The 26,611-nt window shown below is 32.1% G+C and overlaps 1 protein-coding gene across 6 annotated transcripts; it reads right to left on the reverse strand.

Annotated features, from left to right (window-relative positions):
- Positions 1-14,483: 14,483 nt before the first annotated feature.
- LOC141713200 (DNA glycosylase/AP lyase ROS1-like) lies at positions 14,484-26,023 on the reverse strand. 6 transcript variants are annotated; one of them, XM_074516504.1, is made up of 21 exons: positions 25,851-26,023; positions 25,561-25,658; positions 25,086-25,241; positions 22,978-24,903; positions 22,550-22,882; positions 21,223-21,313; positions 20,336-21,113; positions 20,139-20,218; positions 19,967-20,051; positions 19,787-19,878; positions 18,525-18,593; positions 18,198-18,234; positions 18,032-18,114; positions 16,699-17,178; positions 16,356-16,392; positions 16,208-16,265; positions 15,984-16,114; positions 15,835-15,900; positions 15,629-15,743; positions 15,410-15,448; positions 14,484-14,789 (listed from the first exon to the last, which is right to left on the reverse strand). In XM_074516504.1, exons 2-21 carry the CDS (start codon positions 25,634-25,636, stop codon positions 14,677-14,679), a joined length of 4,845 nt encoding a protein of 1,614 aa, XP_074372605.1. In that variant the 5' UTR covers positions 25,637-25,658; positions 25,851-26,023; the 3' UTR covers positions 14,484-14,676. The 6 variants fall into 6 exon arrangements, with proteins under 6 accessions (XP_074372605.1, XP_074372603.1, XP_074372606.1 ...); XM_074516502.1 differs by having other exon boundaries at positions 25,450-25,658; XM_074516505.1 differs by having other exon boundaries at positions 25,833-26,023.
- Positions 26,024-26,611: the final 588 nt, after the last annotated feature.

Raw genomic sequence — 26,611 nt, forward strand, 5'->3', positions numbered from 1 at the left:
TGGGGTTTAGGTATTTTGTGTTCGATAAGTATAAGGATTAATTTGCAGAAGTTTTTGGGGTTTTTGCCGCCTCATGGTGCTTCTGGACCTGGACATTTCACAACGCCTGATGTCAAAACTGAGTGAGAGATAGTTGATTATCTTTTTTGAGTTTTCAAGTAATTTGATTTGTATTTGCCTAATATGGTATGAGTGTGTTTGTTGGTGTTGATTGTGTGTTTTGTTTTGTTTTGTAATGATAGATGATGAACTTGCAAAGGTCAAAGGGACAGGTCCAGGCTTCATCTGGGATAAGTTTGGTCACATTATAAGATTTTAATTCTCTACTGTGCATATATATAGTCCGTTTGCATAATCATATCTTGATTATCAGACGTTTATCAATGGATTTGCCTTTATTTCTCATCATCAGTTTTATGTTTCAATAATTAAGTACCAGTTTGTTATGCTCTTAAATTTTATTTTTCTAGCTTGTATCCCAAATTTGTCCTTTTTTAAGTAAAAAAAAAGTAAATTATCATTATGTGCATTTTAATTTTTTATTATTTCTTTTTGTTCTTGGAATTTCGTTGCAATGCATGTTGTTTGGGAACCATGCCATTCTCTGAATTATTTTGGCAATTGATAACTAAGCTCCTATACAATTTAAACTCCAACTTTAATTTTTTAGAAATTTAAAGCACTTAATTTTTTTTATCAATTCTTTCTTTTGTCTATTATTTATTTAAAGTCGATGTCAAGAATTGGCTGTTTTTTGTACCATAAATTTCTCACTGCAGTTTTATTTTGAAGCAAGATAGAGTTCTCTTACTCTGTTAAGAAATAGTGCTTTCATTTATCATATTGGATAGTTGAATTTGCGTAGGGATTATCTACTTTTGTTCAAGGAGTTAATTTATCTAAATTCAGAGGTTGGTAATTTATCATTTTAGATACAGTTGGAGACTTGGAAATATAATTGACATTTGTTCGTAACTTTAGTGACCTGTTTCACTATATTTCGACTAAGTCTTGTTGAAGATGTTGTTTTTTATATTTTTCCGTATTCCTTCACCTTTCTGGCTTTACATAAATGTATAATATTATGGGGTTTGGCAGATTCCTTTTTGGTAATTTTGTTTTTAATGTAACATAATTGATACGTTAATGTCATATCCCATATTTTTTAGAATTATTATTATTATTATTTGAATATGTTTAGGTGATTTTCTGATTATGAAGGAATAAAATTATGGATATTTTATTCTTATTTGACGAGTTGGTGTTATTAAATGGTAATGTGCTAATTGTTAAGTGTTATATCGATCCTTGTTAATTTCTAAAAATATTTACTTAAATGTATTATTTTCAAAAGTTTATTTGAAAATAGATCATTTTATTGATATCGGTAAATTGAGTTCGTTTAGTAATATTAGGGATTGGATGGATATTATGTCTGCTATGTGTATATAATATTAATCGTTAGGGACTCAATTGTGATTGAGGATTATTTGTATTATTAATTACTGAGTCGTATCGTTTTGTTTTTATCTTTAAAAGTAATTTTATTGAAAATTTAATTTCATAAATATTTAAATTATCTTTAAATTTATTTTTATGACTTCATAATTACAATAATTATTTTTTGGATTTTATAAATTTAGAAATCAATATTTCATCAATTATTTAGCCCTGTATGATTTTCTGATTTCATTTATTTGTAAAATCCGTATTTAATTCCAAAATTCTTCAAAAATTACGAAACTTATATTTATTGAAGTTTGGAATATTCTGAGAATTTTAAAATTATTTTGGGAATTTTTGGGATTAATTTTACCCGCCCGTTGAATCGTTTAATTGTTAAAAGCGGGTATAAATTGTATTTCAAAAATTGTTTTAAAATTTCGAAATTTATGTTTTTATAAACTTCGTGATATTTGTAACATTTTAAGACTATTTTCGTGATTTTCAGAATTTGTTTCAAGTGCTTCGTTAATTGTAAAATGCGGGTATGGCGAACGAGTCAAAAATATTTTAAAAATTATGAAAATTTTATTTTATTAGTTTTCAATTATTCCGGGAATTTTAAAATTATTTTCATAATTTTTCGGGTTATTTTCATCCGCAAAATTGTTCGTTCAAAGGTGAAACGCGGGACGAAATCAGACTGCCGGGAGGTAAAGCAATGCGTGTCCTAATTTTAGCATAGCCACAAATACGTGGCAGATGATCAGAATTTTTCTTGCAGCGTGGCAAGTTAAAAAAAAAGAAGAAGAACAAAACAAAACAAACAGAAACATGCTCAGACAGACCCCCACCCTTCTTTCTCTCTCTTCTCTCTCCCTTCTCTCTCTTCTCTCTCAACTATCACTCACGCGCCATTAGCCCCCAGCCCCTGTTTGTTCCTTTTCCTTTACTCCCTCAGTTTGTCTCTTATTTCTCTCCTATACCGTTTATTTATTTACTTTTAATTTTCAAAAATTCATATCTTATAAATCGTATATCCAAATTTCAATTATTATATATATAAACGATCAGAGTTTCGATACCTACGCATGGGTATATATTTTGCAAGATTTTGAGGAGATAATTTGCAAGGCATATTACCGTTATATTTCCGTTTTAATTTATTCTCGGGACGTACAAAAGGAGTTTGACGATTTTGATTACTCCACATGGCATGCCAGCGTATGTATATCTATGGATATTAATTTCGGATTTTTCTGAAGATATTTTCCGGACATCAGATATTCTCTTTGGAGTGACCAGAATTTATTTTGGGTAAGGATTCCGAGATTCTGATTTTATATTTTGGGTATATTATAGCATGTTAGTGTTTATATATTTATTTCGTAATTTTTAGAAGTGGGTGTAGAAGTCATTTTTGATCGTGTTATTCATTTCTAGAGTGTTTATACGTTTAAATATAAATTATTGTGTTGATTGTTGTTGGTTGTGTCGATATGATATCGACTGGCACTCCGAGAAATAGAGGAGGTGCTGTCCGATTTCCAAGAAAATATTATTTTTAGTTTTGAAGATTATTATTTTTATTATTATTTGAAAATAAATCCAAATTATTTAGTTAATGAATTTTAATTGATTATTTAATTCGAGTTAATTATTTCTTATGATTTAAAAATTCCGAAAAATAGTTTTGAGCTTTAAAATATTATTCTAAATTATTTTTAAGGCTCGATAAATATTATCAAATAATTTATTCTTATTTTATTCGTATTAAATAAATTGTTCGTCCGTTTAATACGAAACGAACGTGTCTAGACTCAGAAAAATATTCCGCTTTCAATAAAAATACTTTTGAGACCTAATTTCTTTTGTATTGCAAGGTCGTTTGATTTGTTAATCATTCTGAGTCAATTATTGATCAGTAAAATCATATTTGACCCGTTTTAAATTCTTAAAGTACCGAGTTGAACCTTTTGACGAACTGAGGCATGTTTGATATGAATTATGTGATACGTGAGTTATGTGTTTATATGTTATGTGAATTACGTGTGTATGTGGGTCAAGAGTTTTGTGTTTGACTGTTTTCTTTATGTGTGGGCTATCGTAAAGGTAGACATAAGGGTTTTGACGCGCAGTTTGTCGCGTTATTATCGTTTAGACGATTAAAGCTATATCTTTTAATTATAGATATGGATCGTTCGAGTGATCAGGACAAGATGTTGGATAAAGGGTGAGATGGAATGGTATTGGATAACTGGCTTCTAGCAATCGCAGGAGCAGCATATCAGTAAAGTGTTGAAAAGAAAGACGAAGATGCTTTGAGACAGGATGTCAGAATAGATGCATCTTTGCAAGTGTGACTAACTACTAAAATTCAAAGGCATGTATCCCTATCATCACTTATTGTTCAAGTGATATTTATTTTAAATTTTATCATGCAGGTATTGTTTTCCATATTCTCAGTTTAGAATCGATAAATGTTTTACATATCGTTGAATTAAATAATTATGTTTATGCAAATACTCATATGTTATTCTATGTTCAGAATAAGCAAGTGATTTTACTTATCCAATTATCGGATTTATAAATGTTTTGGGAGTTTGAGAAAAGTGATTTGGTTGCGAATATTCCTACCCAAGAATTGAGGGAATAAAATTATTTCGGGTGTCGATTATTATGACCCCATTTCAATAAAAGGTTTTAAGATTGGATCATAATTCCGTAAGTGACCGGGACGGACGGTCCAGCGGAGGGCTATCTCTAAGTGCCATATGGAATATTTTGACACAATTTTTGCCACAGGTAGGTATATTGCCTTTTGTTTGAGTACTCGTGTTTTTGGGGTCACGTTTCTACGAATCATGACCGTGTGCTATCACACGGGCTGATCAGCATGTGATAATACGTCCGTCGGAGAATGATCCTAATCTAAATTATCATATCATTTTTGATATTCATAGAACAAATGATTTATCAACTGTTTCTGTTTTGGAATAATGGTGAAAAGCAGTTTTGATTCAGATTCTGATTTATGCTGATACTTACGTTGTTGTTAATATCAAAGGTGGTATTATTATTGATGAATGATGTTGACTTCAGTATGGGTGTTGTGAGCATCAAAGTTCGTATTGATATCTAATTTGATATGACAGCAAAATAAGTATTAATTTGAAGAGTTCGGTTTTGAGTAAAGTTCATGATTTAATCCATAATCATTGTTTATTGTTATTATTGTTTACGATATTTCCGTAAACACTGTTTTACGAGTTTGATTCTCGTCAAGATTCAAAGTATTGCTGAAGCATTTCGCTCAAAAATATCAAAATTGTTTTTAAATATAATTAAGGAATCAATTCTGGGGTTCCTCTACTAAAATTTTATGATTCAGCAATTATGATTTTAAAATGTTCTGCGTTATTGCCAATGTCGGTTTTATATCAAAACGACCCTATATATGTTATAATGATCTTGCTGAGCATTTTTTTCGCTCATACTTGCCTGTTTTCAAATTCAACCTCCAATGAGGATTAGCTTGCGCTGTTTAGCTGCGTAATTCGAGGAAGCAAAGAAGAAGCTTTTGGAAGGTGGTTGGTCCAGGGTTTGCGAACTAGTGTAAGTTTTATTGTGTAAAGTGGTTTATATTATATTATATTATAGTTGTGTATTTTATTTGGGCCTAGTATACTTCATTTCGAAGTTATACTAGTGGGTTTAGTTTTGAGTTGGAATTTATTGAAAAGAGTTTTTAAAGAAAGTGAAAAAATTATTGATGGAATTTGGAATTCTTGTTTCTAGAACTGTAACCTTAAAAGATCTTGGATTAGTTTGGAGTCATTTTTGATAAATATCTTCTGCTGGTATTTAATTATTGATTCAACAGGTTGATTTGGATTGAGGTTTCATAGAGACGACCAAATCCTCTGACCCCGGATTTGGGGGCGTTACAGGTTGGTATCAGAGCTGAGGTTCTAGTAAACTAGAAACGAGAGTGTGTATGAGTGTGTATAGCTATGTGAGGACGCTTGAGCTCATATCGAGTTCCTGTTGGACTATTGGATATAGTACCAACGAATAAGTTAAGATAGGCACATACATTTGAAATGGGTGTGTTGAGCTGGATGGAACTTCAGGAAGCTGCAAACTTCTATTGTGGAATCTTTCGGGGCTACTACGATTCGACGACGACGAAGATTATCGATATCCTCAGAACATGAAGAAGTATCTAGAATCAGATGACGAGTCAACAGAAGAGTTCAAATAAAAGATAAGTATTAAGATCTCGGCAATACCTTCTCTTTCTATAAATTCTTTTGACATCTCTAAGAAAAAGGTATCTGTTAGAGGATATATTCCCTAACACTCGTTTAGTCATTTTGTGCCAGAATTTTGTTCTCTGGATTCCATTTCCTTCAGAAATATCATCTTTGAAATCTTTTCAGTTTTATTCATTTGATTTTGAATTCCATTCATATTCTTTTATTCTGACTGAGATGAACAACCCTAACTATAGGGGACACAAGGTATACATGTCTGTGTGATAAGAGTTGGATGGGACGCCATCACTTGTGTGTGTTGTGACTACAAGAAGGTTAACAACCTTTAGTAGTGACTTAATTTGGACACGCAATACCAAGTTCATTTGATCATATTATCTCTCGTTTATTCTTTTATTTCAACAATATTTTTTTATCAAATTCAGATTTTTGTCCCGTTTTGATATAAAATTCTTTTCTCTTTGAAATTCCATTATTATATTATCTCAAATATTCGAAGGTATGCCAATCAAGTTAAGCTGAGTTATCTTGGTCAAGTCAAAGTAAGGCGGTGTGATGGGATTACGAAGGACAACGATGGATTGCAATGCGATTAGAATATCAGTGGTGTATAACGAAGTCAGTCTATTTCTTTATTTCTCTCTCTACTTAAATCTATCTCTCTTTCTTTTTCTTTCTCTTTCTCTCTATCTTTCTTTTTATTCTTCTTTCTCTCGATCAGTACAAGTAATTCTATTGAGGAATTGGTCAAAGGATGTGGATGAAACAGTGGTGCGGAGTGAAGCTCCCGTGATCATTATGTTATACAAGGAATCCAAGTTTTTATTTCAGATTTTGAGAAAAGTTACGTATACAAAGTTGGAAAGTTGGCCAGAAGATCCCCAGTGTTCTCTTCTACTGATTCCGAGGACGGAATCCTTATAAGGGGGTAGATTGTGATATCCCATATTTTTCAGAATTATTATTATTATTTGAATATGTTTTGGTGATTTTTAGATTAGGAAGGAATAAAATTATGGATATTTTATTCTTGTTTGACGAGTTGGTGTTACTAAATGGTAATGTGCTAATTGTTAAGTGTTATATCGATCCTTGTTAATTTCTAAAAATATTTACTTAAATTTATCATTTTGAAAAGTTTATTTGAAAATCGATCATTTTATTGATATCGGTAAATTGAGTTCGTTTAGTAATATTAGGGATTGGATGGATATTATGTGTCTGCTATGTGTATGCAATATTAATTGTGAGGGACTCAATTGTGATTGAGGATTATTTGTATTATTAATTACTGAGTCGTATCGTTTTGTTTTTGTCTTTAAAAGTAATTTTATTGAAAATTTAATTTCATAAATATTTAAATTATCTTTAAAATTATTTTTATGACTTTATAATTACAATAATTATTTTTTGGATTTTATAAAATTTAGAAATCAATATTTCATCAATTATTTAGCCCTGTATGATTTTCTGATTTCATTTATTTGTAAAATCCGTATTTAATTCCAAAATTCTTCAAAAATTACGAAACTCATATTTATCTAAGTTTGGAATATTCTGAGAATTTTAAAATTATTTTGGGAATTTTTGGGATTAATTTTACCCGCGTGATGAATCTTTTAATCGTTAAAAGCGGGTATAAATTGTGTTTCAAAAATTGTTTTAAAATTTTGAAATTTATGTTTTTATAAACTTCGGGATATTTGTAACATTTTAAGACTATTTTCGTGATTTTCTGAATTTATTTTAAGTGCGGTTCGGTTCGTTAATTATAAAATGTGGGTATGGTGCACGAGTCAAAAATATTTTAAAAATTATGAAAATTTATTTTATTAGTTTTCAATAATTCCGGGAATTTTAAAATTATTTTCATAATTTTTCGGGTTATTTTCGTCCGCAAAATTGTTTGTTAAAAGCTGAAACGCGGGACGAAATCAGATTGCTGGGAGGTAAAACAATGTGTGTCCTAATGTTAGCATAGCCACAAATATTTCGCTTTCAATAAAAATACTTTTGAGACCTAATTTCTTTTGTATTGCAAGGTAGTTTGATTTGTTAATCATTCTGAGTCAATTATTGATCAGTAAATCATATTTGACCCGTTTTAAATTCTTAAAGTACCGAGTCGAACCTTTTGACGAACCGAGGCATGTGTGATATGAATTATGTGATACGTGAGTTATGTGTTTATATGTTATGTGAATTACGTGTGTACGTGGGTCAAGAGTTTTGTGTTTGACTGTTTCCTTTATGTGTGGGCTATCGTATGGGTAGACATTAGGGTTTTGACGCGCAGTTTGTCGAGTTATTATCGTTTATACGATTAAAGCTATATCTTTTAATTATAGATACGGATCGTTCGAGTGATCAGGACAAGATGTTGGATAAAGAGTAAGATGGAATGGTATTGGATAACTGGCTTCTAGCAATCGCAGGAGCAGCATATCAGTAAAGTGTTGAAAAGAAAGACGAAGATGCTTGGAGACACAATGTCAGAATAGATGCGTCTTTGCGAGTGTGACTAACTACTAAAACTCAAAGGCAAGTATCTCTATCATCACTTATTATTCAAGTGATATTTATTTTAAATTTTATCATGCAAGTATTGTTTTCCCTATTCTCAGTTTAGAATCGATAAATTTTTTACATATCGTTGAATTAAATAATTATGTTTATGCAAATACTCATCTGCTATTCTATGTTCAGAATAGACAAGTGATTTTACTTATTCAATTATCGGATTTATAAATGTTTTGGGATTTTGAGAAAAGTGATTTGGTTGTGAATATTCCTACCCAAGAATTAGGGGAATAAAATTATTTCGGGTGTCGATTATTATGACCCCATTTCAATAAAAGGTTTTAAGATTGGATTATAATTGCGTAAGTGACCGGGACGGATGGTCCAGCGGAGGGCTATTTCTAAGTGCCATATGGAATATTTTGACACAATTTTTGCCACAGGCAGGTATATTGCCTTTTGTTTGAGTACTCGTATTTTTGGGGTCACGTTTCTCCGAATCATGACCTTGTGCTATCACACGGGTTGATCAGCATGTGATAGTACGTCCGTCGGAGAATGATCCTAATCTAAATTATCATATCGTTTTTTATATTCATAGAATAAATGATTTATCAACTGTTTCTGTTTTGGAATAATGGTGAAAAGCAGTTTTGATTCAGATTCTGATTTATGTTGATACTTACGTTGTTGTTAATATCAAAGGTGGTATTAGTATTGATGATTGATGTTGACTTCAGTATGGGTGTTGTGAGCATCAAAGTTCGTATTGATATCTAATTTGATATGACAGCAAAATAAGTATTAATTTGAATAGTTCGGTTTTGAGTAAAGTTTATGATTTAATCCATAATCATTTTTTCTTGTTATTATTGTTTACGATATTTCCGTAAACACTGTTTTACGAGTTTGATTCTCGTAAAGATTCAAAGTATTGCTGAAGCATTTCGCTCAAAAATATCAAAATAGTTTTTAAATACAATTAAGGAATCAATTATGGGGTTCCTCCACTAAAATTTTATGATTCAGCAATTATGCTTTTAAAATGTTCTGCGCTATTGCAGATGTCGTTTTTATATCAAAACGACCCTATATATGTTCTAATGATCTTGCTGAGCATTTCTTTCGCTCATACTTGCATGTTTTCAAATTTAACCTCCAGTGAGGATTAGCTTGCGCTGTTTAGCTGCGTAATTCGAGGAAGCAAAGAAGAAGCTTTTGGAAGGTGGTTGGTCCAGGGTTTGCGAACTAGTGTAAGTTTTATTGTGTAAAGTGGTTTATATTATATTATATTATAGTTGTGTGTTTTATTTGGGCCTAATATACTTCATTTCGAAGTTATACTAGTGGGTTTAGTTTTGAGTTGGAATTTATTGAAAAGAGTTTTAAAAGAAAGTGAAAAAATTATTGATGGAATTTGGAATTCTTGTTTCTAGAACTGTAACCTTAAAAGATCTTGGATTAGTTGCTAAATATCTTCCGCTGACATTTAATTATTGATTAAACAGGTTGATTTGGATTGAGGTTTCATAGTGACGACCAAATCCTCTGACCCCGGATTTGGGGGCGTTACAGTTAAACAAGATAATTTTATCCATGCATATCACATTTCATTCAATTAGATGGTATAGAGCCTTCTTTTTGTGTTTTACATTATGTGTATCGGCCTGAAAGTTACAATTTTCTTTAATAGTGGATTCAGGCTTCCAATTTGTTTTGTCATTATAGTCTTTTACTTCTGGGGTCTACTGATGCTAGTATTTTTTAACTTTAATTTATATTTGTAAAAATTTATTCCTGCTTTGCTTTGATGAGGAACTAGATGAAGAGCCTAAAAGCAGCTTAAATAAAGATATTCATGGCTACTGATGGAAGCTTTGAAGACCGACTTGCTCAAGTGGTATATTTTTGTTCCTTCTCTATCTTTTTCAAATAAGTTATCAACCGATAAACAAACCCTCCTCTTGATTGATGCTCATTTACAAGATAACGATGAAAAAGCCCCATCTCTCTTTGTTGAATTGCTTACCTCTTTGTGTGTATATTTATATAAATATAATATTGTATGAGCAACATAAGGAGTGGGCTCTTGTTCCTACTGTGTGCTTCATGGTCCAATCCCTCTGTGATTCTTTGAAAGAAGATCGTCGAGGAATCTGCAAATATAGATCTCGGAGTGGTACAGGATCTGTATGAAGTTCGTCAAGTTACTGATTTTGAATTGTGACTGGGCAGACAAAGTTTTGTTTTGGTATGACCATGTGTCATTGGTCCATTAGTAGTTAAACAAGGCAACCTCGAGTTTCCATTGATCCAGATATTTTCAAATATATGCCATATATAATTCACGTGTAATTTTTGATATGCGATGTTCACGTCATTTACGATTTTAGCAAGTGTAATAATGTTTAAGGTGTGATAGATAATCACAGATACTTACCCAGAGGATGATATTGCTTTAACGCTGACAAATTGATATTTTTTTCCAAATACAGGATTGGTCTGGTCAAAATGCTAGCGACATTATTTCAGTGCTCTACGGATTTGGAACTGTGCTTTTAGGTGTTGCAGTTTTGCACAATAACAAAGAGCCACCCCCATCTCGTTCAGGTTCTTGATACTAACAATTATGCGCAATTAGTCTGATTACTCCCTAACCAACTAAGTATGCGCAATTAGTCTGATTACTCCCTAACCTACTTTGATCTGTTTTTGTTATGAATCAGATTTCTCCCGAGGATAGAAATTTTTAAGAAAAGGTGGTGAAGTAGAGAAAAATGATTATTGGGAGAAGCAAAAGCCAAGAATTTGTTATGGGAAGAAGGGGATCAACATAGCTGCAAAGTAGTAATAACCTTCGTCATAGTTTGGATATGCTTGGAGTATGGTTAATTGATCGATCGTATTGTTGTAATTTTATGTGGTGTTTGTAACATTTTGGATATGTATTGTAGATTTTAAACAGAACAAGTATTTCAAATTTTAAAATTAAATGTTACATACGCATATTATAGTGTAATGTATGTTTTAATTTAGTGTTAGATTACAAATGCTACAACTGATAGAACAAACTGATACAATAAGTTATATGGGACCCACAGGTGGTCCAACTTCTGTAATCTTGATTAAACTAATGTATCACTCGTTTTGCGTTACATTTGGGTCTTTTAGTGTTACAATAGTTGTCTATTGTAACGTTTTCTTCTCTGTTACAATAGATCACTGAAGTCTTACATTAGGGTGTCTATTGTAATGCTCGTATACGTAACGCCCCCTGATGTTATAATAGACCTAATTTAACGTTTTTTGGGCCTATTGTAACACTATTTAGGCATTATAATAGTCCACTTATGGCGTAGTGTATGTTTATTGAATTGTTGTGATTCTAGTCTCGTTGGAAAGCTAATTTGATTATTTTCATTTTTCGTTCTTTAAGTTTTCTGAAATTCTGCTTGTAATTATGTTAAAATATGTCGTTGGTGTAATCCGATGAGTTTATTGCTTCTTGTGATACCTACATGTCTTGAACATCAAAGTACTACTGGGGTTGATTCTGTTCTGCAGTCCACAAATATATTTTTTCTGAATTTGTTACATGTTCGTTTTTAACGAGCCTTGCCATTATGAAAATGTCTCCAAATTGTCTACAACTATCGTATTTCGTACTATTTGTTTGAATTCATCTTTATGAAGTAAATTGGTATTCTTTAGAGCTTATCATATTTGACCTTATTAGTAATTAATGATTTTATACGATATTTGGTTTCTTGAAATTGGACTCGTGTGTTTTGATGTTAATTTGATATATTTATATATAATTTTGGGGATACTTAGGTGTGTGATCTTTAAATATGTGTTTTGAGTTATTTATGATATATGTATAAACCGAGAGTTTGTACGATATTCGTCGCGAGTAGATAATCTCGTGATTGGCACTTCATATGCGGTGTACTAATATATAGTGGGCATCTCGCTGAAGTTGTGGGACACATATAGCCATGGCTAGTGTGTAGTGTGTTTGTGATCTGGCCTTTTGGATAACGTGTGCTAATTTCCGTGCAAGTCTTGTAAGATATTTTTTGTAAGATATTGGATAGTATTTGTTTTGTGTTGTACAAGTCCCGTAAATTTTGATGACTAAATATTTTAAAAATTCGAAAATGTAGCACATCCTGTGAGAGTAAATTATCTCCCACGTTAATAAGTTATTTTTAATATTATATATAAATGTATGATTATGTGTAAGTGTAATATGCTTTTGAATTATATTATTCTGTGATTATATTATATTTATATTATACATGAGTGGTAGGATTAATTTGATTTAAAAGCTATCCAAACCTCCGTTTGAGACACATTTTCACGAGAGAAGAAGATTTCTGTTCTCTCTTGGACTGGTGCTGAATGACCTCTGCTGAAACTCTGATGCTAGCGGCTTTTTTTCCGTGGACCTGTCCTGGTCCATTGTCTTAACAACTTCCGCATAAGATTTCCTGTTGCCTGGAGACCAGTTCTTATTATTCCACGGTACACCATTATTGTTGTTATCGTTAGTCTTCTGCTGATCCTCTTTACTGGACTCTTGTCATGGATTTGTCTTAATATTTCCGATATTTTTTTATCCTGGTTGTAAATGACCCCCTGTAGTGTCTCACAATCTACAAGCTGAGCCTAACTGAAGAGAAACTGCAATACCTTTTCTTTCTCCTCCAACGCCCCATCTTTGACTTGTCTCGTACTTATCTCTTTACTTTTAAGAACTTGCTCTCCTAAATTTGAATTCATTCTTGAGAAGCTTCTCTCATGAATCTTAATAAGAGCTAAGGAAATATCTCTTTCATTTTCATAAATAACTCCCTGCATCTACAAGACTTGAATACGAGAGAATAAACTGCATGGTAATCTCTCTTTATCTTGTTATCCGTTCTTTTTGTCTCCTTGTTATTTGAAGATCCATGCAATTTATCTTTGTTAGTACTCTTCATCCAAGAAGAATTTCATTGCTGATGTTTGAATCTTTGCCTTAATTCTCTCGTCTCTCCTACTCTCTATTTCTCTCTCTAGACATCTCTAAAACCTGTTAATCCTTGTTAAGTCTTCACTCTTACTTAATTTCTTCTTGCCAAGATTAAACTCCAACTCCAAAATTTTATATTAGTGACCGAGGATCATCTTTTTAAAACTTATTTTTAAGTATTTTTTTCCCTCGTATTTGAAACGACTAGAATAGAAGAAAAAACCACCTTCATATAAATTTCATGAAGCTGAATGCACTTAATTTGGGTTAAATATCAAATTGGTCACCGAAGTGAAAGTGATATATCAATTCCTTCACTGATCTTAACGGGGTATCATTTTGATCACGAAAGTCGTATAATTATCAAACAGATAACTCCAAAAATGTGACGAAAAAGTAAATATTATCTTTTGTTAAGTTCTACACATTTTTCTTCAACGCTACTATAATCAAATGAAAAGTTATGAACTCTAGTATTTTAAATAATATATCTAGATTTTAAAACTTTTATTTACTATTTATTTTTAATTAAGATAAAATAACTATAAAATTTAAAATAAATAGTAAATAATTTTTTTTAAATCTAGATATATTATCTAAAATACTATAGTTCACAACTTTTCATTTGGTTATAGTAGTGTTAAAAAAAATGTGTAGAACATAACAGATGATAATATTTACTTTATAATTGCATTTTTAGAGTTATCTATTTGATATTTATATGACTTTAGTGATCAAAATGATACCCGTTAAAATTAGTGAAGAAAGTGATATATGACCTTCACTTCAGTAACTATTTTGATATTTAACCCTACTTAATTTTAAACAAAAGAATATAGGTTTTTCAAATTCTACAATCAAAATTTTTAAAGTAATATTGGTACAAAGTTAATAAAACGTTATCCACTTTATAAAATTAATTTGTATTTAAATAATTAAATAGGTAGATTCAAGAAATTTTCAATATATATTCTCAAAGTTCATATTTACAAAGTTTTGTTTTTCTAATTTGTACATATTTTTTTAGTAATTGAGTCTCATGCTTGCATGCTACAAAGTTAAACTAACTCTACTTCATAATTTTAGTGAAGTTTCAAAATTTTGTTCAAATTTCCAAACTTCTTTCATAAAAAATTCAAATCATTTGCTGTGTCCAGCTTTCAGTATACTAGCAAGTAGGCAAATTGGTAATGCAACTCTTCAAGTTCAAAGTATACATCTATCATCAATCAAATCACATGCAGTAAAAAGTTCAATTATATATTATAATGAGTAATATATAATTTAAACATATACATGCACCTAATACACTATTCTAGAAACTACCAAAGATCATTAGGTTTGCTAGAACTTAATCTCAATTGACTACTAAAAACTTTTACACCTTGCTAAATGTCTTTCAAGTTTATTCTGGACTCCTCAATTTCCCTTCTGGTTCCTGCTCTCACTTTTTCTTTTCGAGATATGTAATCTTGGATGCAAATCCATAGTTACCCTCTGACTCCTATCAAATCCTCTCACACAAATATATCCTGCATTATATTTTAATCAACCATTTGAATGATATAAGTTGACATATTAAGTATTACTAAAATTTATAAATATACAAGTCTATTCCTCGCTTATATTGTCATTATAAGATCTGTACTTTAATCTCCTATTCGATTTGATATAAGCACCTTTTATTAAGAATTAAAAAAAGAATTAAAAAATGAAGAAACAAGATACATCAGGGTGTTTGCAATTAAATAAAAATAATGAAACATTATTGTTCCTAATGAACTCCAAATATAATGCAATAATATTATAGGTACCTTTCCAAATTTAATCAAAGATACATCTAACCCTGGTGTCCTTTTATTGTTTTTGGATAGGTAACTACTTTCAAGGAAAAAATACTTTCAAGGTAGTTTATATAAAGATTGTATCCAAAGAAATATAACTCTAACATTCTAGTTATTGCATCAAAAATTTAAGATTTATTTTATATTATTTTGGATAAGTAGCCAGTTTCATATATCTTTTGCCAAGTAGCAAGTTTCATTTTTACTTCAAGTAAATCATTTTTATATCACTTGTCATCCAAAATTTGTGTTTATATGGATGTGATAAAAAATATCATTATAGGCATAAGAACAAGAACCATTCATACCTCTCCAAAAGCAATACTGAATCTCCTCCATTATTGAACCTGAATGAGGAATATAAGCAATTAAGAAAATCAAAGACAGTTAAGGAAAAACCACATTGAATTTCCGTTTAACTGTTGCTGAAAATTATCTATTTCTTGAAAAATCAAAGACAATCAAGGAAAAACCACATTATATTTCCGTTAAAAAACTGTTATTAACAATATACTTTACTTCCTTACCCCTAAATATCGCAGTTGCAGACGACCCACAGTGTAGACTTCGCCTTGGCAGATTGCATATCCACGCTTCGGGAATGTCTATCGGGTGCTTGCTAGATTCAAAATCAGCAAATACCTACGACAGATTATGCTTCTGTTAATGTCCAACACAATGATGTAACTAAATATATTTAGTAGAAAACGAAATACATTGTTGAAGCAATTACCTCATTAACCTGAAAGTATGTTCCATTAAGTGGGAATTTCCCTCTATTAGCTGTCCGGCAAGGTATCTGTTTATTAATTGTTAATTGTATCCGATTAGAAGGCATACATATTTAAGAAATTAGCTTTGAACACTTAGAAATTCCCTTACCAATATTGTTCCTTTGATCGTTTCTCCTTGATTGGTTCTAGTAGAAGGGTAAATTGCAACCTCATTGTTCATTCCTAATTCCTGTGAACAGCTACTGCTGTTGTGATGTTGGAAGGGTTCTGAAATAACACCTAGCAGGTAAACATCCACAACCAGATTAGAAATAGTATATACATTGCAAACAGCATAGTTAACACTAATAAATATTGCGTTGACTTCTGTACCTGTTGGCCATATTGCGAGAAGGTATGGGCATGAGTCTCCAATTACCCTTTCCTCAAACTGTATATTAAAAGAGTGCAAGTTCATAAGATTAGATGCACTAGCATTACAAATACTTTATTTAGTTGATAAGTGCGTCAAGAAGTTCACCTTTTCTAGAAGAGGGTGAAAATCAGGTAGCTCAAAGCTGCATTTAAAAGAAAATAAGATCACAAAATTATACATCACATTTTCATCGACTGCAAGACAGCCATCTTTTATTATTCATCTAATGTAATTGGAAAGCTTGGTTTCTGGTAAGGTATTCACTTTATAAAAGTCGACAGAGAAAAGTAAAAGCAACTAGTTAGGTATAGAAACTTAAGTGATAAAGTTATTTGTTGTCACCCAAATGCACGTAAAGAACAGTAAAATTCTTCTTAATCAACCACAAAATTATTCAAATAGTTTTACATGATGGCACTGCAAATGCTGCCTTGATGTATCAACTTACACTTGGTGCACTGTTTTCAGCTTTTCAGTGAACTTCAACTTCCGCGAGTGAACTGAAGCAGCTACCTTAGTCAAAGCAGTCAATGCATCTGCAATGTCCCCTTCTTGAAACATATACTCATTCACTAGTATATGCTGCAAATTCTCCTTCAGCTCCTTTTCATTCAGTCTGATGGTAGGTATCTCATCATCGTGATCTGTACAGTAATCCTCAATGTCACGTAGTTCTTGTGGCTCAACAGATTCAGGTCTAGGAGATTCTGGAACTTCAATAATTGGTTGACAATCTTGAGTATGATAAGTTGAATCCAAGACATTAATCTCAGAGAGATTTGGATCATCTTCATCTAAGATTTTGACCTCGGAGACAGACTCGGGGAGTGGTGTAACGAACACAGGAAGGTTTTCATCTGGAGCCTCAGGTGACATGTTTGAAGCCACGAAATTTTTATCCCTGGGCCAGGGAAGGGCTTGCCATGAACTGCATTAACAATCCAATACTCGTAATCTGCTTTAATGAATATTTTATTAATGGTTTTTTACTAAAAGGAAATTAGATAAAATTAAACTTTGATTCTTAATTCTTGGTAGATTACTTGATTAATTTGAATCAAATAGTATCTACAGCTATATCTATAGAAGTTTGATCAGTTACTGATTTCCACCGATATCTAGAGAAGATCTAGTCAGAAGAAATAATTAAAAGGCATGATATTTTCAAGTCAAACCAAATTTTATTCCTATTTATATGCAAGATCTTAAACACAATATGCATGAAAATAGAAAACCCTGTCAGACAGCACTGACATGTTTTAGCAATTACTTTTGATTTAATTTTAAAGATGTAGCAAATAGCACGACATGTATTAGCAAATGGCCTTTAAATTCAAGTAATTATAAATGATCCACATATAACTATGACTTTAAATGAATCGACTCTACTAGACTACAGTAAGCCTCACATTATCTTTCCTAATAACAGAGACATTGATCTAATCATCAGAGATTAACAACTAATACTATGAAATCAATGTATTAAGTAAGGCTAAAATCAATTAAGTCCTATAGTGGTGGTAACTTGAGGATACCATCCAGTGGTAAACTGGCTTTATATTAATCCAAGAAGCTAGAGGAAAAAAATATACTCAATAGTGTAGGAAGATATATAAACACATGTATCATCGATTCATCGTCATCCACATCTATTCAGCATAAACAACTTCACTTCTGTACAATGATTAGTTGCAAGGAGTTGGGCTTACTGAAAATTTTCAGAAATAAAATACAAACCTAGCAACTGAACTTGCATAGTGCTTTAGAAATAAAATACAAACCTAGCAACTGAACTTGCATAGTGCTTGCACTCTCCTTTAAATGGGCATGCATTGCAGTTTGGATTTATCTTCGTGCAGAATACCTACAAAGCTTTGACACTGCTAGTGATGTTTTTGGAACAAACTTAAAGGTAAAAGAAATATAATGCAATAATATCATAGGTACCTTTCCAAATGTAATCAATTGATAATGCAATTGATACCTGTATATTAAAACATGCAAAATTAGTAAAAAAATCATAATTTTACATCCATCTGTAGAAAGCAGAAAAATAGAAATATGTCAAATACAGGTACAAGAGCCTAGGCAGACACCATAAAGAGCCATTTTAAGCACTGATACTGACTATGATTGCACAGATTCTTAATTCGTCTATCCGTATCAACTTAAGAAAGAAGACCATCGTAACAGAAAGACAACAGAGATATCCGCTAATCAATATTTAAAATGCATGCGCATAAATAATAATGTGCGGAGGAAGATATAACTTACAGTGTTTCTTGATCAAGGTTGCATAGCCGTGGAAACAGATATATCTGAATCTTGTCTAACAAAGGATACCTAAAATGAAACAACATAAAAAATCATCTTTAGGAGGAAACTGACACATAGGGTGCATTGATACCAGTTATACACAACACGAGAGTTAAAGGTATTGACAATTCAATTATGAATACTCCTTACAATATGAACTTATAAACAACGAATTTTCTTTCCTTTTCTTTTGCTGTGAGGGGGAAGGGGGGATTAACGCCCCATACTTTTCCAATAACATAACAATAATTAGGTATAAAATTAAACTCCTTTCGTTTTATAAAAACCATAGACCTCAACTGGATGTAGTAGTTAATTTTGTTACTTCTGAATCTTGCTAAGACTGAAAAAAAATAGATTGTTGTCTGAACAGATACCATTTAATATTTAAAACATCCTAAAATATAAAAGAACAATAATAAGTTGAGTATAGAATAAGCTCCCCGTGTTCTACAAAAACTGCTGATTTCAACTGGATGTAGTACTTAATTTTTTTTACTTGCAATTCATGCCAAAACTAAACATTAAAAGAAATTAAGAGTGTTGTTCTCCCGAAAGATAAAATTTAATATTATAAAACATCTGAAAAAAATAGAAGGCCGATTCCTGTTTTATTTACCATACAGTGAACTTGATTGCTCCACTAGATAACAAGGGGGGCTATTAATTTAAAAAATACTACCTCAATTCAAATAAAAAAGTTAACACTTGAGAATTTGTTTTTAACGTCTATTAAAAATCCTGATATTAAAAATTGTGAAAATAAAAATCAACTTCTCACTTTAACAGGAATGTGAATGTCTCCAGCATTGACAAAGTTTATGATGTAACTAATCAGCGTCCTTAAGGACTGTATATGTACATGATGTGAGCTTACGTTAATTTTTTAGAGAAGTGGTTTCTAGTTTCCAAGTGGGAGCCAAAGGATGTGTCAATAAATGTCGATCTTCAAAATCACAAATTCTGCTACGATGATTTCTTTTCTTTTCTCTAAAAGTTAAAATCATCTATCCCGGAACCAAGGGGAAAAGACACACATATATGACCAGTAATAATCATGGTCAATTCAGTTACTATTCCCAGACAGTAACTCATCATTGTTGGTGCAGATTAAGATTTGGAGCTTCATAAACTAATGATCTTGTTGCAGATAAAGATTTAAGACTTCATAAACTTACGAGTCTTGTTGCAGATTAAGATATAGAGCTTCATAAACTTACGATTCCAGTAGATGTAACTTAAGTTTTTCAGGTAGTGGTGCTAGTGGAACCCATCCAAGACGCACTGCTACTCGAGCCACATTCGTGTCGACCTTAATGTATAAAAAGATATGAAATTCAATATTAAATCAAATTGGATTAAGCTGAAAACTGGTGAATGATGAAAAGTTACTATCTTACAGGAAAAGCACGGTGATGTAATGTCAAAAGTCGCACGCACTCCACACTTTTTAGCCCAAGTCCTTCTATGCTCAGCAAAAAGTCCCTAAAAGCTCAAGTACTTGAGAATCCCCACATATTAAGTAATCGAAATTTTAATGGTATATCTCTTAACAATTTTATTTTTTTTTACTTTGCATCATCTGGTGGAATATCTCTTAACCATTCAAGGTCAATCTTTCCATGGTCCTTGACTACTCGTTCTAGGAAGTCCTGCAAAATATTTAAAGAACGAAAAATGGATACTCATATAGAACTTTAATAACTCAACCAGTGCCTCTGAAAATATTAGTCCATCCTACAATTTACCAAATCAATAGAATGATGTACCTTAATTCGTGCTGCAAGCACATTGTGCATTCCCCGTTTTTCTATAACATGAGAAATTTCTCTATGTGTAGCATTCCTGACTGCCTCCCAGTCAACAGCATCCATGGTGACATCATCCTTTCCTCTTTCAATATTATTACAATAGGTTTTCCTCAGTTCTTCCCAGTCGGCTCCTGTCTTTTTCTTCTTCTCATCCTTATGACTATATTTTTTCGGCTTTGACTTCTTACTGACATTGTGATGAGTTGTGATTTGACTTCCTGAAAGCTCCAGATTTCCAGTACTTTCACTTTTATTCTGTGCTACTCCTCTGGAAAGTCCTAGTGGATCCGCATTCAGATTAAACGGAGCAGCACTCACTGATGTATGCATACTTCTTTCTGTGGTGCTCGACTTTAAGTCCATGTTTACATTATATGATGATAGATTGTTCTCAGCACCATAAAACTGCTTCAGAAAATCAAGTTCTTCCAATTCTAATAACTTTCTAAAATTAGAAGGTTCACCATTGTCAAACTTATTATTTCTGTTCAGATCCATATCAAGCATTGAGGCTTCTAGATCTTGAAATGGAAATGCATGTGAACAGGATTGTTCGAACTCAACTGCTTCAGTGTCTCCATCTTTGACATCGATAGATTTATTACCAACTTGAATATCCGATCCTCTTGCATTGCTTCCAACTAATTCTTGCTTAATTATGAATTCCACATCCTCAGAAATTTCTTTGCTTCTAGGCTTAACGGGATATTTTGCAGCCAAATTTATGAAGGCAGAGCTGCATGCAACAATAAACAAAATTGTAACATTCATGTGTAATAGGTAATATATTTTATTTTAATTTGTCTACATATATAGTTGTATGAATCCTCATAGCCTAAGCTTACCTGGATAGATTGTCACCTACATTCTGAGTTAAAAAAACTCCAACTACAGAATCCACGACAGATCCTTCCCATTTGGAGAAGCGTCTATCACCTGAAAAGAACATGGTTTTGACATAGGTCAATCATAACATATATTATCTTAGGGAAAAATGAGTAAAGGCTTAACATACATCGATGCAGTTCTTCATTCACGTGATTATGGTAATAATCTTCACGTCATCAGAAATAAATAAAAAAAATAAAAAAATAAACTCACAAGTGGAAAAAATATTGCCATAGACAAGGTCTCTCGACAAGATAGGTCCTTAGCTATATATTAGAAAGTCAGAGTCCTTAAAATCAACTATATTGTCCATTGTCCATATATATAATATATAATGGAAGAATGGTGAATAACTAAATTTTTAAGCCTAGATAAAAGAACCCTACACAACATAAATTCACATATTTCCATGATAGGGTTTCACCTTTCCTGTGTGTATAGTGACAAGACTATAGCCCGTGCGCTACACGGGTTACTTTTAATATTTGTAATTTTCTTCGGTTTAATATATTAAGTATATTACTTTTTGTTATATTTATTCTAATTATAATAAATTTTAAAAATATTAAACCTATAAAAATAGGTTTTGATATAATTCGGTGTTAAAGATGTGTTTAAATTACATAGTTATATGATTTTTAAGTAGAATATAGGTTTGTATAAACAGTATGGCACGTTACGTTATGAGAGGTTTTGAATAAAAAAGCCCATAAAAAATTAAATAAGTAGGCTTTCATGATATGTTTATATTCTATTTCGGGCCCAAGTAACAAAAAATTAAGTAATAAAGCCCGAGTAAAAGAAAAATTGCCGACTACCAAGATTTTAATGTTTCAGCTTTTATGATATAAGTATAGACTACATAAATAAGGCAACCTAAATTTTGAAAAATTAAAAAGAAAAAATTAATTTTAATCATTGTCTAGAGTGGATTATATTTGTTGTTGCGTAACATTTACACTCTTCGTTCCAGCCAGATTAGGGTGTGAAAATTGTGTTTGTCGTGTAAGCATCCGGTGTGTATATTACTGGTATAGTGAATTAAAGATTTACTCGCTTTGTTGAACTGACCAAACCAGGTAATTTTTTGTGTTTGTGTGAGTTCTTGTCTTCTTTTTTTTTTGATAAGCGAGTTCTTGTCTTCTTGATTTTATTAGTGCGTATTTTAGAAACAATCATGTAAAAGGAACAGGTAACGCATGTACAAAAGAACCAAAAACATCCAAAACATCTAAGATCACTACTAGGTAACATTATTAGTGATGATGCAAAATAAAACTTAACCTTGCATAAGATGCATGCGAGCAATGAAAGAATCGGCGCGTCCACGAAAAACTTCTCTCTCTTTTGCCCACCATTCATTCTTATCCCTTTCCGTGTCTTCAGAATATTCACTTCCATTATTGTCCATCATTAGTTTAAACATCCTCAAAGTCTCTGAGTCAAGGGCCACCTTTGGAACTACTTTTCGCTTCTTAGGAGGACCAATGTTTCCTAAAGTTCCATTCTCAAAGTTTGGATCTCGCACCACAAGTTCATTACATTCATCATAGATGTTTAACCGTTTCAATTTCTCAATGATTTTCATCAAGCCTCTTACAAATGCATAGTTGGTACCTGTAACAATTTAATTGTTGAGGCAGAAGAAGTTAAGAGAAATATTTTAATCAATAAAAGTAAAATCATTAAACATGCAAGGAGATAAATCTTACTCAATAGAGTAAAATTTTCAGTTTTTTGTTCACATCTCTGTGCGGGGCGAACAGCTTTATGCCGTGGTGGATTATTTTCATATTCATACACAACAACGTCAAGGGAGTTATTTAATGAACAATCTAAGTAACTTTCTAGTTGGATACTTCCATTGCTGTGAGCCTCTACATTATCCAAAATAACATTTGGTGTATTTAATGAACAATCTAAGTGATTTTCATCTTGCTGGAGCCTTTTATTGCCATAAGCCTCTATGTCATTCAAAAAAATACTTGGTGTGTTCAATGAACAATCCAAGTGATATTCTTCTGGTTGGAGCCTTTGATTTCTGTAAAAGTTTATATCATCCAGAAGAAAACTTGGTGTATTCAATGAGCATTCCACGTACTTTTCGTATTTCAAAAGTTGAACATCATCAAGAGTTTGAGTCTGTGTATCTTTCATATGATGCCCCCCCTGCATGTCAGTGTCACAATCCACGATATTTTCATTACCAATTCCTGAGGTTTTATTTCTCCAAGATTGATAATTTTCACTTTCCACAACTTGAAGTTCTCCATAAGCTTCAGGTTCATTGACCTTGCTGACATAGCTTGCACTGGAAAGCTCATTCAGTAATGGATTAGGAATAATCTGACGAACGGATCTCTTGGACCTCTTTCCCCTGGATTTAGATACTGGAATTAAACCCACGACACACTTAAAAGATTCTGGATCTGCTATTGCTGCCTGAGTTTGTTCTTCAGAGGGCATGATCATATTCAGAAGTGGTATCTCTATTTGGAAACCACGGCAGACACTCAAGGACCTCGGGTATTTGGATTTCCTGAGGGACCTGACCCCTTTACGCAGAATTTTCCAATTTATTTGAGCACAAAAATTCCTGGTAATTTGTTTGCACCTACCTCGTGCTCCTTTAATCTTTGCCCCACCACGAGCTCCTTCTACGACAGACCATATTGTCAGGAGTGTAGTTTGCTTCCGTCTTGTTGTCCTAGATTTTTTGCAGATCTTCGGGAAATTGGGTCCAGATTTTCTACTATTTTGCCGACACTGGTTTACTCGAAATGTTCTCCTATAAAACTGTAAGCAACCAGATTTGCTGTTACCATGAAGATTATTTTGATGGAAAACACTTTGTTTCTTCATTTCATGTGGAGCATCAAACATCAACTGATTTACATCTGTATTAATTAATGAATTTGTGCCCTCCTCAGTTCCAATATTTATGCCAGTGTTTTCTTCCGATAAGGACGTCTCTACACCTCTCTTTCTACGCTGATAATGATAGAAAAATCTCTTGGAACACTTTTCACCACTTTCTTTGCTTTCCGTGTTGAAATCCGAACACATACTTAACTCAGTGCTCACTTGTAATGAGAATCCTTCAACACTTTGCGATGGTTGCCGACATCGATGAGGCCTATTGCAAGATTCTACTACACCATCGCATTTATCAACTGCTTCACATTCAAATTTTAGGGAACGCTTGCACGAAACTGCAACACACGTGGAAGTTAAATTCCCCTCTCCCTTAACATTTTCTGAATTACTAGTCAAGCCTTTGTCGTCACTCGACTTTCCCGAAAATATTTTCCCACGTAAATTTACATTCGCAGGAGTTGAAGGTTTATAATTTTTCGGGGTCAACTTCTTTGCTGTTTGAGTTTTTAGATGCTTCCTCGGCGTCCACCTATCAACCGCTATTTTTGGTCTATGCTTTTTAACTTTAGGCCTTTGCTTTGGTTTCTTGTTCAAGTCAATGCCATCATTGTGCCTCTTCCTGCTGTCTTGCTTCTCTGCTGGACATGGAGTTGAAACTGAAGGAGAATCTACGTTTCTCGGTAACTTTTCAGCACAAAAATAATTAATTTCCTCAAACTCCCCCACTCTCAGCTCCTCTTTTTCGGTGGATTTGCTCTCATCTGCACAACATCCCAAATAAATCAGTCCAGTCAAATTCCCAAATCATCCGAGCATTTGAATAAACCCTAGTACATAGCAGAATCCAAAAAACTGCACACTACACACAGACACGCACAAAATAAAACAAAAACAAAATCTAGCTTGATGCACTACCCAAAATTGACAATTACGGAGTCAATACCATCAATGTGCCTCGTTCCTTGCTTTTCAGCTGCACACGGAGTTGAAACTGAAGGAAAATCCACTTGCTCCAGTAACTTTTCAGCACAATAAAGAAATTTTGTTGCATCCTCACACTCAACCACCCTCTCCTCTGTTTCTGTACATCTACTCTCATCTGCACAAAAGAAAATCCTAAAATAATCAAACACTTAACACAAACACTAGTCCATAACAAAATCCATAATCACAACGCACACAAGACTCAAGATCGATGCACTAAAAACCTGGAAATTAATTTCACAAAACCAAACATACTTTTCTGTCAGGCATTAAAACAAACACCTAGCGTGCACAATTAAAAAATAAAAAATTAACACCCTTACCCATTTCATCTCCAAATTTGATCTCAACCCCACTTGAAGAACCCAATTTCTCAACTTTCTCATCACACAAACCTCCATAACTTTGAATAAAGTTAGAATATTTACACTTACTTTTTCCATTAATGGCCTTTAAGCACAGTTTTTGAGGAGTAAAGGGCACCCAGGGCACCAATTCTTTACACTCCATAATTCCTTAGCCTTGTAAATACCTGCAATTATATGTATAATCACATCAACACAGCTTCAGATAAAAAAACTTGGTTCATAAAGAAAGAAACAACAAAGATGACAAAAGTGCTAACATGTAAAATAACAAAATGTATGTATAAGTAGTGTTTAGGTGTGCAATATGTATGTGACTAATAAATAGGCCATTAGAATACCGTTACAAATATACTCACTACCAATTTTCTTGGGGCAGTTAATATCACCCCTTCTTTAAGAAATTTCTGTTTTTTAGAAGGAAAATTTGTAATATAAAAGGAAGATGCCCGTTATCTTTGTAATATACAAGAAAGATGCCCATTATCTTTGTTCATTTCTATGGGTTGTGCCTCTGCCTGAGAGCTCATGACTTGCCAGACCAAACCAGGTGTTTTTTCGACTTCACCTTATTTATAATTTATAAGTTAATAAAAATTAATACAATTATATTGAAAAATTATTTATTTTTATTTTATTTTAGTAAAAAAAATTGATATAAATAAATTTATACAAATACTTATATAATTTATAAGTATGCTTTTATTTATTTTAAAAAATTTCAACCGGACACTTAATATATACGAGCACTTATATCCTATATATAATTTATATAATTAGAGTAAATTTGATGATAAATAAGCAAATGTAATTTACTTGAACAAAAGATAAATTTGATGAGTGGATAATTGTAAAAATACAGGTAATAATTATTAAAAGTATTCTTCAAAATATATGATTATTAAGTTTTTTTAAAATTGTATACAATTCAAAAGCATTATTAATTTGAAAATCACTTTGAAAAAAAAAAGCTAATACAATATTTAGAAATTTCATAAAAAAAAATAAAAATTGATGTAAAAAATTTATTATGAACTAATTTGATTTTCCTTTTGAAAGTATCAGTAGAAATTAGTCATAAACTATATTTATTTCATTTATTTTATAATTCTACTAAAAT

Source organism: Apium graveolens, chromosome 3 (assembly GCF_009905375.1).
Source record: "Apium graveolens cultivar Ventura chromosome 3, ASM990537v1, whole genome shotgun sequence".
In the NCBI taxonomy this organism is placed as follows: domain Eukaryota; kingdom Viridiplantae; phylum Streptophyta; class Magnoliopsida; order Apiales; family Apiaceae; genus Apium; species Apium graveolens.